The 18,632-nt window shown below is 44.3% G+C and overlaps 1 protein-coding gene across 2 annotated transcripts in view; it reads right to left on the bottom strand.

Annotated features, from left to right (window-relative positions):
• Nek4 (NIMA related kinase 4) overlaps positions 1 to 12,354 on the bottom strand; it is a 37,774-nt gene extending 25,420 nt beyond the window's left edge. Inside the window, exons 1-6 of one of the 2 annotated variants that reach the window (XM_021182149.3) lie at positions 12,011 to 12,354; positions 9,654 to 9,920; positions 6,882 to 7,079; positions 6,591 to 6,698; positions 4,664 to 4,818; positions 746 to 887 (exon numbers count right to left, since the gene is read on the bottom strand). In XM_021182149.3, the coding sequence (XP_021037808.1) occupies positions 746 to 887; positions 4,664 to 4,818; positions 6,591 to 6,698; positions 6,882 to 7,079; positions 9,654 to 9,920; positions 12,011 to 12,103 (963 nt within the window). In that variant the 5' untranslated portion in view covers positions 12,104 to 12,354. The remainder of the gene's footprint in view (positions 1 to 745; positions 888 to 4,663; positions 4,819 to 6,590; positions 6,699 to 6,881; positions 7,080 to 9,653; positions 9,921 to 12,010) is intronic. The other variant, XM_021182150.3, reaches the window with a different exon arrangement.
• Between the last annotated feature and the right edge of the window lie 6,278 nt (positions 12,355 to 18,632).

The raw sequence follows: 18,632 nt of genomic DNA, 5'->3' as shown, positions 1-18,632 counted from the left end.
AGTGATAGCTGCATAGTGTGAGTGTGCTAACCACACACGACTGTCCATATTATGTGGGCTTATGTGGGGCTGCAGATATGGCCTAGCATTAAGAACGCTTGCTGTGCAATCAATTATGAAAACCGGGCTGGTGAGATGGCTCAGTGGGTAAAAGCACCCGACTGCTCTTCCAAAGGTCAGGAGTTCAAATCCCAGCAACCACATGGTGGCTCACAACCATCCGTAACAAGATCTGACTCCCTCTTCTGGAGTGTCTGAAGACAGCTACAGTGTACTTACATATAATAAATAAATAAATCTTTCAAAAAAAAATTATGAAAACCAAAGTCTGGATTCCAACACTCACATACCAAGCAGGCATCCAAAACATGGTTTTACTTCATTCAGCTCTGAAGACCCAATGCTCTCTTCTGGCCTCCACAAACACATACTCCCCCACACATATGGGAATATACTCATAGACACACACACACACACACATGAATAAAATACTTTTAAATAGTGGTTATGTAAATTTTATCTTTAAAAAAATCTAAAAAGTTATTGTACTGCCTTCAAGAACAGTTTGGCAGCCTACTGTAGATAAAGTGAGAGAGAGACTGACTGTCACCAGTACACACATCCTTTAAAACTGGAAGCAACTGCATAATGATCTCTAGAAAAGCACAGTCATTTGCACATAAAACCGTTCACTTGAATGAGCTGTTTCTCATACAGGTCCTGGAGTATTCCATAGGAAGCATACCATGACATGCAAAGCAGGGCCCTCAGAAGAGCGTGGCTGGTAGTGTATCACATCAGTATTTGATTCTTCCTTTCTGGAAACTACAGCAGCAACAGGCTTGGCTCTGGAGTCACAGTTTTTAACATTATTTTTGGAAGTTTTTCTTTATGGGAAAGAAAAGAAAGTACTATTATCAACACAGCAATGGCTGATGGTTTGAAGGAATGTGTGAAGTGTGTCTGTAATACACCCTCCCTTACTCAACTGCAGCATTACAGAGACTAGGCTTGTCCACACCTAGGGGCATTTTCTAAATCATCTGTCTTTAAGATAATCAAGATCATAAGAAACAAGAGAGCAGGCTGGAGAGATGGCCCAAGCAGTTAAGAGCACTGGCTGCTCTTCCGAAGGTCCTGTGTTCAAATCCCAGCAACCACATGGTGGTGGCTCACAACCATCCATAATGAGGTCAGATACCCTCTTCTGGAGTGTCTGAAGACAGCTACAGTGTACTTACATATAATAAATAAATCTTTTTTTCTAGAAAGAAAGAAGAAAGCAAGGAGGAAGGATTGTAGGAGCAAGAGGGATGGAAGACACCACAAGAACATGGCCCACAGAATCAACTAAGGAGGTGTCATAGGGGCTCACTGAGACTGAAGTGACAATCAGGGAGTCTACATGGGTCTGAACTATGTCCTGTGCATATATGGAAAGAAAGAAAGAAAGAAAGAAAGAAAGAAAGAAAGAAAGAAAGAAAGAAAGAAAGAAAGAAAGAAAGAAAGAAAGAAAGAGGGGGAGGGGAGGGGGAGGGGGAGGGGGAGGGAGAGGAGAGAAGAGAAGAAGGAAGGAAGAAAGAAAGGAAGGGCAGGCAGGCAGGCAGGGTCAGAGACCCAGAGGATGTTAAGGAGGCTGAAAAGTCTTGAGAACTAAATGGGATATTGTATCTTAGAGTAAATCCTGGCACATTAAGTGGAAACATAAATGGAAAATCTATCAAGGCCAATGAAAGTCTGAGGTTAAATAGTAATGAAACAGTGTTGGTTTCTCAGATTCCGGTTTTGTTTTGAAACAGGGTCTCCCTGTGTAGGTCAAGATGTCCTGGACTCCCTGTGTAGACCAGGCTGACCTGAAACTCACAGAGATCTGCTCACCTCTGCTTCCTGACTTCTGAGATTAAAGGCATACATCACCACACCCAGAACTGGCTTCTTACCTTTACATCAATTTTTAAAATTATGTTTGTTTGTTTGTTTAGTGTGTGTGTACAAGAACACATACAAATACACACATGTGATCAGAAGCTAACTTGTGAGAGCTGGTTCACACCTACCACGTGGGTCCCAGGAATTGAACTCAGGTTAGCAGCTTAGTGGCAAGTACCTTTACTTGCTAAGTCATCTCCAATGACTTCTTAATTTAACAAGTGCCCATGATAATAACCTAAGATGCTAATGACAGGAGGAGCCAGAAGAGGGGTATAGAGGAACCCTGCACTGTCTCCATAACTTTTCTATAAATACAAAATTCCAGAATAGAATCTCTATGAGAAAGTAGCTCACACATAGAAGTACCAGGTTAAGTTTCTTCTTTTAAGTTTCACATGTTTACAGTAATAAAACTATTATTTTTGCAAACTTTAAGAGTAAAAATAATTGGTTTATGTTCTCTGACTTGGAGAGTAAGTATGTACAGCAATAAGACCTATACTGTTTTTTTTTTTTTTTAAAGATTTATTTATTTATTATATGTAAGTACACTGTAGCTGTCCTCAGATACTCCAGAAGAGGGCGCCAGATCTCGTTACGGATGGTTGTGAGCCACCATGTGGTTGCTGGGATTTGAACTCTGGACCTTCGGAAGAGCAGTCGGGTGCTCTTACCCACTGAGCCATCTCACCAGCCCCCTATACTGTTTTTAATGTGCCATTTTTAAGCGGGGCTGACTCTCTGGAACTTATTAAAGGAGAGTGCAGAGATCAGTGAGGCAGAAGGCCAATCAGCAGTAATGTGAGCAAAATGACAAAGCGGAACTGGAATGGAGGTCCACGTCTCATCTCAGCATGAGGGACACTGATGCAGGATACCAAGAGTCTGTGTCGTGGCTACACAGCAAGACCTTGTCACTCATCCCTGAGCATCTTTAACATGGCCTCCTCTCCTCCTACAGGCTGAAGGGAACCTAACAAGCACTGACAGGCTTAGCTGACCCTAAGCCTTAGCCAGGGAAACACCAGTTTGCTAACAGTAGCACCTGTGCTCAGAGAAAGGCACTCCTTTTCTCCTGAAAGGTTATATGAATGAAGAGAAAACCTTGGAGCACTCAGAAATTTGAGCACCATTTTCTCACATGGAGAATGACGAACAGTAGCTCTGTAAGTGGTTAGAAGCTACATTTACTCCTGTATCTGTGTGCACGCACGACCAAGTCAGAGGACAACTTGTAGGACTTGGTTCTCTATTTCCTCTGTGGCTCCTGGGGACTGAACTCAGGTTCTCAGGGTGGGTGGCAAGTCTTTACCTGCTAAGTCATCACACCAGCCCCTTTAAATGGTTCTCTAGGTTTTTTATTTCAACAATTATGTAAATTTTAACCTTTGCTATGTTTTGTTTCTATGATACTGAGATTGAAATTGGGAGTCTTGCACACACAGGCAAGCACTCCACTACTGAGCTAAAAGCCCAGCCCATTTTTAATTTGGGGTAAGGTCTTGGTAGTTGTCCTAACTGTCTCGCTCTTTAACAGGGGCCGGTTTTGTATTTGTGATCCTGAGTAGCTGGGATCACAGGCCTGTGTCACTAGATCTGACTAACACGTATGTGAAAGGTGTCAGAATGTGCTACCCTAAAAAGTCCACCTTTGCCTTGCATGGTTGCCCATGCCTTTAATTCCACCACTCTGGTCAACAAAGCGAGTTCTAAGGACAGCGAGGGCTATACAGAGAAAACCCTGTCTTGGGGAAAAGAAAATGCACTTTTGCATAAAGATTATTCAGAGCTAATAACACTTTAGAAATAGCAGGTACAGGGGACTGTAGAGATGGCTCAGCAGTTAGGAGTGTCTTCAGCTTTTCCAGAACTCAAGTTCAGTTCCTAGCAATTACACCAGATGGCTTATAACCACCTAGTAACTCCAGTTCTAAGGGATTCAATGCTTTTTTTCTGGACTCCACAGGCATTCACATACACTAACAAAAACAAAAACAAAAACAAAGAAGGGGGAGGAAGAAAGAAGGATGAAAGAAGGAAGGAAGGAAGGAAGGAAGGAAGGAAGGAAGGAAGGAAGGAAGGAAGGAAGGGCAGCAGCAGCAGCAGTAGTGGTGGTAGTAGTAGCCGGGCAGTGGTGCTGCACACTTTAATCCCAGCATTCAGGAGGCAGAGGCAAGTAGACTCTGAGTTTGAGGCCAGTCAGAGCTACACTTAGAAGTCCTGTCTCAAACAACAGCCCCCTAAACAGTAAAATATAAAAAATAAAAATAAAATAAAAATGGAAAGCTGATGTGGAGAGAAATCTTTAGACCTTGGTAAAACAATTCCAATTTCCCTTAACTCTCTTCACAGAGTCCCTTCACACAACTCCCTTTCTTCTTAGCCTAGCACAGCTGCATTAGGTTTCACTGCTTTGGGGTCTTTGAATTATAAAACTGTATTCTACTTATGAAGCATAAAGCTTTTATTAAATACATTTTATTACTTTCCCATGCAAGTTAAATTCTGAGGCCCAGGCCAAAAAACACCCAGAGGGTAGAATTTTGTCTCCATGCATACTCTAGTCATGCAGTTTTATTTTTGTTAAAAATAAATAAATAAATAACAACAACAACAACAACAACCCCAAAACCTCACTATAAATGTTTACATATGAAAACATGTAAATTTAGGAGCCACCCTCTTTTGCCCCATCTGCCTGGCTAAGCTATCTGGAAAGGAAGTGTCTTACGCCTTGGTGGCCTCCAAGAACAAGGAGATGTGGTGTTTTATGTAGGGCTGCCTCAGGATGCTCCGCACAGAGGGCCGCTCCTCAGGCCTTCTGCTCAGCATTGTTCTTATCAGCTCGGCCAACTCTGCGCTGTAAACTTTTGGCATTGGCGGCAACTGCAAAGAATAACAATATTGTAAATATGATTAATGGCATTATGAGATAAAGTAAAAACTGGCAGATATTTCCTATATTTAAAAATCATCAGCCGGGCAGTGGTGGCTCATGCCTTCAATCCCAGCACTTGGGAGGCAGAGGCAGGTGGATTTCTGAGTTCGAGGCCAGCCTGGTCTACAGAGTGAGTTCCAGGACACCCAGGGCTACACAGAGAAACCCTGTCTCGAAAAAAACAAACAAACAAAACATCATAATATTTAAAATTATAACACTAATTTAAAGTTATATATCCTGAAAGTAGAGAGTAGCTAGGACATGTTCTGCTTATACTTCAGATATACACTATTTACAACTCGCTGCTCTGCTTACAGACAGGAGCCTAACACAACTGTCATCTGAGAGGCTCCACCCAACAGCTGGCTGAAACAGACGCAGAGACCCACAGTCAAACATTGGGCAGAGCTCAGGGAGTCATGTGAAGAGTGGCGGAAGGATTGAGAAAGCTGGAGAGTGTCAAAGACACCACAAGCAGACCAACAGAGCCAACTAACCTGGGCCCATGGGGGCTCACAGAGACTGAGCACCAACCAAAGAGCATGCATGGGCTGGACCTAGGCCCTTTACACACAGGGAGCAGATGTACAATTTGGTCTTCTTGTGGATCCCCCAACAAAGGGAGCTGGGGGCTGTCTCTGACTCAAGACTCTAGCCTGCCTTTGGATCCCTTCTCCTAGCCAAGCTGCCTTGTCTGGCTTCACTTGAAGAGGTTAAGTCCTGATGAGACTTGCTGTGCCAGGTCAGGTATCTGGGGGCAGGGGGGCAGCTCTCCTTCTCCAGGGGGAATTGGGATAAGGGGGGTAGGAGGATAGGAATGGGAGGAGAGGAGGGGGGGCTGCAATCAGGATGTAAAGTGAATAAACTAATTTTTTAAAAGTACTTGCATAGAAGTACATATACAACCAGAGTTATGTCTGCTTCAAAAAAAGAGAAGAGAGGCCTTGGAGTAGGTATCAAGAACATGAAAATAGGGATTTTTTTTTTAAACTCAATTCTTTAAATAGTATAATTGGAAACAAATTTCAAAGACCTTATTTTATGTGTATGGGAGTTTTGTTTGCATGTAAATGTACCACAAGCATAGCTTCAGCAGAGGCTGAAAGAGGGCATCGGTGACTCTAGGAACAGAAGGTTGAGAGCAGACAGAGTGGGTGACCAGTAGCGTTCTTAAATAAGCCATCTCTTCAGCCCCTGGAACTGAACATTTTTACTTGTTTACTTTAAAAAATGTTTTTCAGTGAGTCTTGGGGTCATCTTTAAGACACTGCAAAGGGCAACCAGTGTCAGGAAAATCACACGATGTTAGTATTTCTGGCATCTGCATCATATACGATACCTTCTGCATCCAAACAGCACATTCTACAGCATGGACTCACTGTAAACAGCTCACTCTACTATGCGCTATTCGGGCACCCAGCCAGCCTTACATTTTAACAACTTCAACCTTTCCCACAAAAGAGATCCTATATCCTAGCTCTTTCTTCAGCCAGTATCAGTGAATATTAGTCAATTAATCAAAATCACTAGTGAGGGCTGGGAATGCGGCTTGGAGCTAGAGCGCTGGCCCTGCATTTTGCCCTGGGTTTGACTCCAGCATGGGAAAAAACAAACAAAACAAACAAACAAAAAAACCCAATGATGTTGACAATAGATATTTACAAAGCTCTATTATATAAACCTGTTCAATTAGTTCTAAAAAAATTTTTTTTTTTACCTTTCCTTCAATAATCCGATAAACTAAAGAATTCATGTCTTTTGCATTAAAAGCGTGCTTCAGGGTGGCCATTTCATATACACAGCATCCCAAAGCCCAAACATCCGACTATAAAGGAAAAACAGTGAATGGTTAAACACTGAATATCTTATTTACATTTCCCCTCTCAAAACCAGGCACACGTTTTATTCCAACTGATTCCCAGCTGATTTTGATTTAGGTACCCTAGGCTCTGAAACTTTGATATTCCCCCAGAGCAAGGTGAGCCAGCTCCAGCTGTGTATAGCCTACCTTATAGTTGTAGGGTTTGTTGGAGAACAGCTCAGGGCTCATGTAGTAGGGTGTGCCAATGAGGGTGCTCGCCATGTCACCGTGATTCTCTAAGACGCGGGCAATTCCTAGGTCACCCACTTTGATGATATTTGTTCTTGTTAAGAAGACATTCTGAGTTTTCAGATCTCGATGAAGGATGTGTTTCTCATGTAAATACTGAGAAGAGAAGTTTTTCATTATATGTAAGTATACTAATTGATTTACTTCTAGTTTTTATATCATCAGTAATTATGTGAGTTAAAGAGCCTTAGTTATCTGCCAACCACAACACTATTGTTCTATCAGTTCCAAATAAAGAACTAATTTTCAACTTTCAAACTAAGAAAAGTAAGTCCCAGGGGCTAGGGCGATGGCTCTGCTGGCAAGCGCTTGTCGCACAAGCGTGAGAACCTAAGTTTAGATCTACAACACTCTGGCTCATTCTTGGCACTGAGGACGGGCAACTAGAGGTTCCCGGGAGCTCGCTGTCAAGTAAATAAGGTTTACAATCAGAGAGATTGAAAAACTAAGGTGTAGAGCAACAGAGGAAGACAACCAACACCTTTACCTCTGTCTTCCGCACATATACACACATATGTGCATCTGCATACATACGTGAGCATGTATGCCCACACAGAAAATTAAGTTCCACATATTAGTTGGCTTGGTACCTTCTAAAATTATTTCCTGGAGCCTTGAATATTGTATCATTTTTAACAATACCTGGATCTAGTTAAAATATATGCTTATAAGCCAGGCATGGTGGCTTAGGCCTATTAAGGTCCACTAACAGGAGGACTGTTGTGAGTTTGAGATTTTCTTGAGCTACCTGGTGAGTTCCAGGCCAATCTGGGCTAAAGTGAATCCTTGTCTCCAAGTTTAAAACAAAACAAAACAAAACCAACCAAAAAACAAAACAAAGCCTTACAAACTCACACTGAAGGTAAGACAACGTATCCAAAGTCAGCTGTGCGTGCCTCTCTGATGTGAGAAATTCTATACAACATTTCAAAATATGACAGTGTCACTTATTCCAAAAAGAACAAATGAGAATTTAAGCAAGGTCAATTGATCTGGCCAAGTAAGCCCAGTCCCTGAATTATACTTCAAAACCAGTCTCACCAACACACTGACCTGGTCTGCATTTTCATGCAGGACAACCTGAGCCTCAGGCTATCAGAATATTAATTAGCCAAGACATCTTTCACCATGACACAGATGACCAACCAATAAGGAGACCATCTTCCTTTGTTCTTTGTCAATTTAAGGCTCTTAAAACTGACTTTCTACAAAATACTAAATGCACAAAGAGTTGGTATCTTCTGTAATTTATATGAAATCCATGTCTACTTGAACATAGACATCACTCACCCAGCAACATCCCAATGCTACAAGAGGGATCCATCTAGCTTCTAAGAGGATTTTCAATACTTTCCCCACCATGTAAGCATGTGAAAAGATGTCTTCCTAAAATATGCAGATACTATCCTGGGACTGAGCCATTCTAACCTCCAAACAAGGCTGCTTTTACATCAAAGCATACTGGGCAAAGGCCAAGGCTCTGGTGCCTCTCAGTAAGACCACAAAGAGTTAACTTCAAAGCCGGGCGTGGTGGCGAACGCCTTTAATCTCAGCACTTGGGAGGCAGAGACAGGCGGATTTCTGAGTTCGAGGCCAGCCTGGTCTACAGAGTGAGTTCCAGGACAGCCAGGGCTATACAGAGAAACCCTGTCTCGAAAAACCAAAAAAAAAAAAAAAAAAGCGTTAACTTCAACAAGCCCTCATTTTAGGGCACCCCGACACTGCTGTAGAAAACACCACTTTTTTTTTCTTTTTAAAATTTATTTATTATTATATCTAAGTACACTGTAGCTATCTTCAGATGCTACAGTGTCAGATCTCATTACAGATGGTTGTGAGCCACCATGTGGTTGCTGGGATTTGAACTCAGGACCTTCGGAAGAGCAGTTGGTGTTCTTAACCACTGAGCCATCTCTCCAGCCCCTCTTTTTTTAAAAGATTCATTTATTTTATGTATATGAGCACACTGTGGCTGTCTTCAGACACATCAGACTCCATTACAGATGAATGTGAGTCACCATGTGGTTGCTGGGAATTGAACTGAGGACCTCTGGAAGAACATTCGGAGCTCTTAACCACTAAGCCATCTCTCTAGCACCAGAAAACACTACTCTTTAAAAGCAGGTTCAGGGGCCGAGGAAGTGGCTCCGTCAGTAAAGTGCTTGCTGCGTAAGCATGAGGACTGGGATTTGGATCCCCAGCACCCATGTTATATAGAAAGGGTTACATGTGACAGGGCACAAACCCCCAACTCGGGTCCTCGGACATCTGACTCTGAGCCATGCCTGCCTTGCACATAACCAGTCCCAGGAAGAGATAACTGGCACCATAAACTTAATGATAAATGAGATGTCTAAGCATCCTAATATGAGCCCCACACAGGTGAATCCTAAACAACCAGGGCATCATGAGACTGAAACACTGCCTGGCCGCCCGAGTGTTAAAACCAGCCCTAAGAGTATGACTGTACAGACAGTCTCTCTTCACTCTCACCGGCTATGGCTCTCTCTCAGTAAAGTTAGCAAATTCTACTTCTCACTTTCTCTGTATTGGTGAAATCCTTCACAGTCCATGGGTCACCAACCTACTGGGGTTTCCCTGGCCCAGGGCAGTACAGCTGCTGTCCTCCCTCCACCCTGGAGCCTGCAGGAGTTGTGAATGTGACAGTACCTGCAAGGCCATGGCAATCTGGACAAACCACTCCACCACCTGACTCTCAGGCAGAAGCTGCCCTTTCTGCTCCTTGAGCTTCCGGTACAGATCACCTCCTTCGCAGAAGCCCATGACAATGTAGAGCAGGCCGTCTCCTCCCTCCCATGACTCTTTGTAGGTGACAATGTTGGGGTGCTTCAACTGAGACAGGAGCTGAGCTTCCTGTTCAGCAGCTCGACGCTCTCGGCTGGAGGCATTTCGGAGGTTCAGCTTTTTGATGACATACTACCAACGAAAATGCATACTTTTACAACATGTAAGGAAACAGAGTCTCTCGGTTCAGAAGTAGTGTTCTCACGAACGCCCAAACCTCAAAAACCAACCTTCTGGAGTCTATCAGATAACTTAGTGACTTGTTTTCAAAAAGCATAAAATTACCAGTATAATATATCGAAGAGGAGGCAGGAGGATGATCAAAAAGCATGAGACTGACTGGGTGCAGTGGTCCATGTCTATAATCCCAGCACTCAGGAGGCAGAGCCAGGTGGATCTCTGAGGTCAAGGCCAGCCTGGTCTACAGAGTGAGTTCCAGGACAGCCAGGACTACACAGAGAAACCCTCTCTCAAAAAAACAAAATCAAATCAAAACAGCATAAAATGGGGAAATATTTGCCATGGACTGTTACGCTTTTGTTCAGTGCTAGCATTAAGGCCAGGGCCTTGCATGTGCGAGATAAGTACTCTATGACTGACATCCATCAGACCTGAGCCCACGCCAGGTCACAGTCGAGCAATCCACCCTTCCCTCTGCGTTTTATGACTTCTTTGACTCTGCGATCCCAACCACTTTGAAGATTAAGGCAGAAGGGTCACTTATGTCCAGAACTTTGAAGACCAACATGGACAACATAGTGATATGCAATCTCAAAAAAATAATTACCAATGACTAAAAAGTGAACCTAACATACTATTAGACCAATTAAAGAGACACTCCTTAATCTTTAAATTCTCCCTATAAACAAGCATTAAGATAAAGCTTAAATGTGTATCTGTGAACTGAATAGGTGTATGGGACACATTAGATACTCATGACCCAATAAAGTTAAAGCATCATTGGCCCTCCACAGAGGATGCCCTTCCCATTAAAAATAAAACCCTTCACAATCTACTATACTGCTCTTAAGCATCCCAAAGACCATGTACCCACTCCTTCAACAAACACATATATAAATGTTTCCTGAAGTGCAAACTACTGTTCAAAATGAAGGGTTATTGTTATAGCTAAACTCTCACTCTTAGCACAAATGTCCCATAGTTCCTGGGGTGCCTACTCAATGAGCCTATGTGAAAGCTTGTGTTCTAGGCAGAGAATCTAGCATATGACACAGGAAGAACAGGAGAGTGGGTCCTATACTTGAGGGGTGGCAGCTCTGTCAGCTTGTTGCTGCCACTGGCTTGGTAGAACTAAGAACTATGAAACATCGCTCATCAGTTTCATAATTGTGCCCGTTTGTGCACAACATTCTATGGCCACCCTGATAGCAAAGAATACTGAAGGACTGGTTCATTAGGCTCTGGGTGATGGCATGAAGTAATTTACATAAAGGAGTAACATCAGATTTGAGTTTAAGAAAGATGACTGCAAGCCGGGCGGTGGTGGCGCACGCCTTTAATCCCAGCACTTGGGGAGGCAGAGGCAGGCGGATTTCTGAGTTCGAGGTCTGCCTGGTCTACAAAGTGAGTTCCAGGACAGCCAGGACTATACAGAGTAACCCTGTCTCGAAACAAACAAACAAACAAACAAACAAAAAGAAAGAAAGAAAGAAAGATGACTGCAGTAGAAGAGACAGGTTAGAGAAAAGAAAGCAGGCAGCAGGAACTAGTTGGGGAGTGGGCATTTAGCCAGAAAGACTGGTGGCCTCTACTAGGGTGGAGATGCCGGTTTGACCTAGTGACAGGAATAGAACCAGCTTCGGGGACATTAAAGATAATTGTTACAAGTCCAGCTTAGGAAACTGCATGGCTGGTCAAACTACTCACTGAAATAGGGTCCATGAGAAAGTGCTGGCGAGAAGATGCTGAGTTTTTAAGGAGTACAAGCTACACAAGAGACAGGGCTTGCACGGTGGCCCTGAACTAGGCTTTGGGAACACATGGCCCCTGTTCTCAAGAAAATTTCAGGTGACAGGAGGTTTGCAGATAAAAAACACTAATTAATACCGAAGAATAGACAAAATCCGGGCTCCTATTATAGGGGAAGTTGAGAAGCCGACCTCATATCTGAGAAGAGTCCCTGCCCATCACTCCGGGCCTAGTGGGATGCCCTAGGCGTATCCCTTCCCTCATCGCCCCTGGCCAGGTCCCAAGTCCCCGACCTGCTTGCCGTCTCGCCGATGCTTCACGAGCGTCACCTCCCCGTAACTACCCCTGCCCACGACCCGCATGTAGCAGTATGCGGCCTGGGGCATGTTCCCGAAGGAGGCCTACAGTCGGGAAGCTGTGGCAGCGGCGCGTAAGGCAGCGGGAGGCCCCGCTCATGCCAGACGGGAGGTGAAGTACTCCATAAACGCGGCCCACCACGGGCAGGAGCTTCGAGGCCCGGCCCACCCGGACGCCGCTACCATAGCGATACTGGCGGAGTAGTCCTGCGCATGCTCAGAGTTGGAAGACGCGCCATCGAGTCGACCTAGCGGTAGCCAGAGCGCCTCCTCGTGCTTGGGGGAGGACCTACCATCGAGCCGTCACGGAAGCGGCCAGAGCGGTTCCGCAGCCCCTGAGGACCTGCCATAGAGCTTCGCTCCTGGAAGGCCAGAGCGACTCCCGAGCCGCACTTCCTGCGTTTTGTTTCTGCATTTGCTCATTGAAGCTTTTCTGGTTCTAAGCGAGTTACGCGTATGGTTCATTCGTTCTACAAATATTAACCGGCTGTGTGCTTGGCTCACATTCAGTTGAAAGAGTGGCCAACTCTAGGTTCCACCAATTTGTTTTGTAGCGTGTCAGTATTCGGCCTGCCGTTTTGATGCACTGCAAAGTCCAGTGAAGACGTCAGTACACTTCATCCCTCAAAGTTTCAGCCAGCTTTACTGAGCCTGGCAAAGATCTCTCACAGAATGATTGCAAACCCACCATCCTGAAAGGCTTGCCAGAACTTCACATGCTGCTTCCACGGAGTACCAAGGCCCCCTTTTAACGCCTGTCTGAATGCACAAGGCTGCGAAAAGAGCTATCTGCCTTGCCTGAAGAATTTACTTTTAAACAGGCACACAGTTACAGATTATCCCTCTGTCCCGTTGATATATATATACATATGTCTTCTACAAGCCAGAAATGTTTTCCTCCAGGACAGAAAGCCCTTCCTTTGAAATGTAAATCATCAAAAAATTTTGGCATCTGTTTCCCATTTTGTGTGGGAAGATATAATCCCATCTTCTATAATTGCCAACTAGTAAATTGTAATTGCTTTTACAATGACCAACTGTTATTATTATTGTTATTATTATGTCACTGTTGTTGAGATAAGATCTTCCTCTACAGCTCATCTTGCAATCCTATTCTTGTGTGTTGAGTTTACAGCCATGTAATAGTAACATGCTCCTAAACCTTTATAATTTTTCATTTTTCTAAGGAGTTCCATTTCTCATTTCTCTATTTTCCTATTTTCCCTTCCTTGTTTGTTGCTGCGTGTGTGAGTGTGCGTGTGCGTGCGCATGTGTGTGTGCGTGCGCGGGAGTGTCTTAGAAGAGGTCTCATGTCACCATGTAACCCAGGGTTTTAGAGATCGGCCTGGCTCTGCCTTGAGTATGGAATTATAGGTGTGTGCCTCCATGCCCAGCCCTCATTCTCATCTTAAAAGGCCCAGTTACCTCTGCACAGTTGAAGAAGCTCAACTTTCCCTGCTACTGTCAATAGTTACTAAACAGCAGTCTGCCCCCTCTGCTCTAGCAAATGTTTGCTTTTGTGTATCTTTAGCAATAGCACTAACTAGAATTCAATATTTATTTATGGTTCCACTTTGTTTGGTTTTTTTGCTTTCTTTTTTTTTTTTTTTTTTTTTAAAGATTTATTACATGTAAGTACACTGTAGCTGTCTTCAGACACACCAGAAGAGGGCGTCAGATCTTGTTACAGATGGTTGTGAGCCACCATGTGATTGCTGGGAATTGAACTCAGGACCTCTGGAAGAGCAGTCAGTGCTCTTAATCGCTGAGCCATCTCTCCAGCCCCTTGTTTGGTTTTCTTATGGAGAGGAAATTGGCATTCCAAAGAAATGTGCTGATCTTAAATGTGTAACAAGAGCATCTTGGCAGATGCAGACACTCAAATATATTAAGATATAGACCAAGGGATATGGAGAAATTAGAACCCTATGTGTTGTGTTTATAAAAAGATACAGAGACAGAATATGTTTTGGTGGAGTGTAATCAGGTATGAGGGAAGGGGGTGTCTCCACAGGCCCATGCTGAGGCATCCCTGCCCCCTCCCTCCCCCAGGGACTAGCCACACGATGGTATAGTATAGAATAGAGTTTATTCAGGGCATGGGGAGGGGAGGGGAGAGGATAGTAGAGACAGAGAAAGGGAGGGAGGGAGGGAGGGAGGGAGGGAGGGAGAGAGACAGAGAGAGAGAGACAGAGAGAGAGAGAGAAGTAGAGGCCAGCCATGAGCACGTGGAGAGAGAGGGGAGGAAGGGAATGGGGAGAGAGGGGGGAAGGAGTGAGAAGACAGAGTAGGAGAAAGAAGGCAAAAGCAAGAGAGAGCAGAGGGGGCGAACAGACCCTTTTATAGTGAGTCAGGCATACCTGGCAGTTGCCAGGTAACTGTGGGGCAGAGCTTAGGCAAAACGCTAATACTATGCATTGCTGATGAGATGGAAAATGGCTCAGAGTGTATGGAAATTTGTATCAGGGCTCCTCAAAAAAATTACATGTGTAATCAAACCATTTTACCTCTGGATATATACACCAAAAATAAATCCATAAATAAATGCAAAAACTAAAAACAGGAACTCAAACAGATATTTGTACACCTGTGATTCCCAAGAGTAACGGATGGAAACAACCTAAGTTCCCATCCCTGGGTGAGTGGATAATATTATAGGTGGTGTGTGTGTGTGTGCATTCTTGTGTGTGTATGCATGTGTATATGTATGTGTATGCATGGGTGGGCATGCATGTGTGTATGCATGTATGTGTATGCATGTGTGTGTATGTGTGTGTGTATGTGTATGCATGTGTGTATCTTTTTTTTTTTTTTTTTTCAGAGACAGGGTTTCTCTGTATAGCCCTGGCTGTCCTGGAACTCACTTTGTAGACCAGGCTGGCCTCAAACTCAGAAATCCGCCTGCCTCTGCCTCCCGAGTGCTGGGCTTAAAGGTGTGCACCACCATGCCCGGCACATGTGTAGATCTTATAAAGTGATATAAAAGGAAGCATAATCTGACATACAACAGCGTGGAAAGAGAGGGTATTCTGTAATGAAATAAAGCAGTCTCAAAGGAGACTGTGTCCTTTCACAGATACAAGTGTCTAGAGAAAGGAAATTCAGAGACAGAAGGAAGAATGCTGTTGTTGATGTTGGCTATCTCCTTGGCTCTTAGGCATAGAAGCAAAAGTTAGGAGTTAGTGTTTAAGGAGTGTAGAGCTTCACTTGGGGACAATTAAAAAATGTCCAGAGACAGCGCTGATGGTCAACAACACTGTTAGTGTATTCATACCACTAAATTGCATGCTTTAAAATGGTTGCTGGCAGCAGTGAGTTGTCACTTGACACCAAGTCTGACAAACTCAGACAGATTCCTGGGCCCCCCATGATGAAAGGAGAGGACTGACTCCTGAAAGCTGTCCTCTCACCTCCACCTGCACACCAGGGCATGTATACACACATACATATGCAGGGTAAACACGTGGTGAAAATAAGAAAGACTGGCCAGTGACGTGGCTCAGCAGGTAAAGGCTGATGTTCATCCTAATGCCTTTTAAATTCCACCTTCAGACCCGTGTGGTAGAAGGAGAGAATTAGCTCACACAAATTGTCCTTCAACCTACACATACACATACACAGTAGCACAAGCACACACACACACACACACACACACACACACACAGAGTTGATAAATTAAAAAAAATAAAAGTAGTTGGGTATAGTGGCACAGTGTGAAATCTCAGCATTCAGGAGGCAGAGGCAGAAGAATTTCCAATTGAAGGACAGCTTGAGCTATTTAGAGAGACTGAAAAAAGTATAAACTTTATTCTTTGCATATTTTGGCACAATAAAAAAAGTTACTTTAAAGCGTTTTTTATTTATTTATTTTTATTGAGTTTTGTTTGTTTTGTTTGTTTGTTTGTTTGTTTGTTTTTGATATAGGATTTCAGGATCTTCTGGCTGTCTTGGACCTTACAACGTAGTCCAGGCTAGCCTAAATTCACAGAGATCTGCCTACCTCTGCATCCTAAGTACTGAGGTTAAAGGTGTGCACCATCACACCTGGCCAGATTTTTAGGCTATTAAGTCAGATATAGAGCAATTTTCCAACCTTTCTTTCACTGTCACCTTAAGGAGACTTTTTTGTTTGTTTGTTTTTGTTTTTGTTTTTGTTTGAGACAGGGTTTCTCTGTATAGCCTTGGCTGTCCTGGAACTCACTCTGTAGACCAGGCTGGCCTCGAACTCAGAAATCCGCCTGCCTCTGCCTCCCAAGTGCTGGGATTAAAGGCGTGCGCCACCACGCCCGGCTAGGACAGCTTTTTCTAACCAATTCTACTTGTAGTACCACAGATATATTGTCTGTCTGTTCACATGTTGTGACTTTTTGGAGGGCTACAATCCATTGGGGTAATCTAGGGTTTGGGGTAGGCGATGTTTTGTTTTCTTTTGATTCTCTTCAAGACTCAATAGTTGCACCATCTGAGACAACATCTATTTTTTTTTTTACTTCTCTCTAAAAAGACAACTTTTGGTTGTTGCTAGATTTTGAGACAGGGTCTCTCTGGGTATCCCTGACTGTCCTGGAACTCACTTTGTTGACCAGGCTGGCCGCAAACTCAAAAGTCTGCCTGCCTCTGCCTCCTGAGTGCTGGGATTAAAGTCGTGCGCCACCACTGCCTGGTTCCTAAAAGGACATCTTTGTCCTTTGGGAAATCGTACCCATTCTCCCTTTCTAGAATGTTCTAGATTCTCCTACTGTCCTGTCCACACTGGTTTTCCTTTTGAGTACTTCTGCTTTCTACTGGTTTGATGTCTCCCAGGGTTCGGTGCTGTTTGTATCTGTGCTTTAAAATGGACAGACAGAAGGACGAACAGACAGATTGGCAGGCGACAGACAGGCAGGCAGACATCCATATGCTATGTGGATGGTGAACAGCTGTTTACGGGAGAAGTCTCACACAGCCAGGCCCGTGGGGACCATGGACGAGGTGAGGAAGAATGAGCAGGGACCTAGGATGGAACAGTGTGGAGCATGGTGAATTTTTTTTAACATCCTTTTCACATCTTTCTTTTTTCTTTGTTTTTGTTTGTGTGTTTGTTTGTTTGTTTGTTTTTTAGCACTACTCTGGATTAAACCCAGGGCCTCTCAGCTGCTGAGCAAGCAGTCTGCCACTGAGCTGCACCCCCAGCCGTATGAGTGACTTTTGTGGCCATCACTAAATATCTGCCGAGAATCCACTTAAGGGCCTTTGGCTCACAGCCTGAGGGTTCAGTCCATCATGGCGCAGAGCGCACAGCATCAGGAATGGGAGGCAGCCATCCTCCCAGGCCCTCAAGCTTAATCCTTAGCAACCTCATCTGCTTCCTGTCTATCTCCTCTTCCCATAGCCACAGTTGGGCCAACCGCACTCTTCATCCTAAACATGGGGAGAGGAACAGTACTTGACTCCTGGGGAAAGTTGAAAACAGCAACGGAATGGGGCATACAAGATGCTCACACTGGTCATTTTCCCCTCTCCTTGTCCTTTTCTGTCACCTGCCACCCCTGGAGCCAAATCAGCATGCTACTCGTTTCCTTCTGTGAACTGGACTTGGCATGACCCATCTCTCAACAGCCAAGAATCTGCTTGTGTTTCTTGTTGTCCCAAGCTTCCATGGACCCTTGAGTTCAACTGATCCTCCTGCCTCAGTAGCTGGGACTGCAGACGTATACCACAGTAACTAGCTCTCAGCATTCCAGTCTTGGGCACCTCTGTGTTTTCCATTACACAAGCTAAGGGTCTACAGATACTCCGTCTTAGTTTTTTTGAACTGTCAACTTGACGAAGCTTAGAACCACCTGAGTCTCGGTTGAGGGATTGCCCAGAGCAGATTGACATGTGGCAGTGTCTGCAGGGGGTTGTCTTGATCATTAATTGATGTAGGAGGGCCCAGCCCACTGTGAGCAGCACCATCCATACCTTATGCAGGTAATCTTCAGCTAGCTAAGCATGGGTCCGTGAGTGAACTACCAGGTAGCATTCTTCCATGGTTTCTGTTTCACGTTCCTGTTGGAGTTTCTTCCCTGGCTTTCCTCGATGACGGCTTGTAACCTACAAGCTGAAAAAAAAAACCCCTCCTATCCTCTAGTGTTTGTAACAGCAACAAACTGAAACTAGAACCCACTTGTTCCATCCAGTTGATCCTGATCACTTGCCAAAGAGCCTTCTCTCCCAATGTTCACCTTCCCAAGTGCCACACTTCCCCAGACACCTTCTGATTCCCATGGAGATGAGTTCCCAGGGTCTACAGATCTTTAGGCATCCCCAGCCTCCAGCCAGTCCCTAGGATCCACTGTTCCACTGGTTTGTCTCCTTCCCTTCCTGATCACATCAGGGCAACTAAGTTGTGCCCAGCCCACCAGGCTCTTCTCGTGCTGGTAAAGAACAAAATAGACCCTCAAATGTACAGAAGCATGCTGACCTGTCTAATCTTCCACAAAGGCAGAAAACAGGTCAGAAGGTCACCCTGCCCTAAGGCCAAAAACCATTTTCCCAGAAGCTGCCTCTGGGAGCCAAAGTCCAGGATAAGCAAACA

Source organism: Mus caroli, unplaced genomic scaffold, assembly GCF_978045245.1.
Source record: "Mus caroli unplaced genomic scaffold, Mus_caroli_1 scaffold_12, whole genome shotgun sequence".
NCBI lineage: Eukaryota > Metazoa > Chordata > Mammalia > Rodentia > Muridae > Mus > Mus caroli.
The sequence above is the reverse complement of the archived record's forward strand: the minus strand, read 5'-3'. Positions and strand labels throughout refer to the sequence as shown.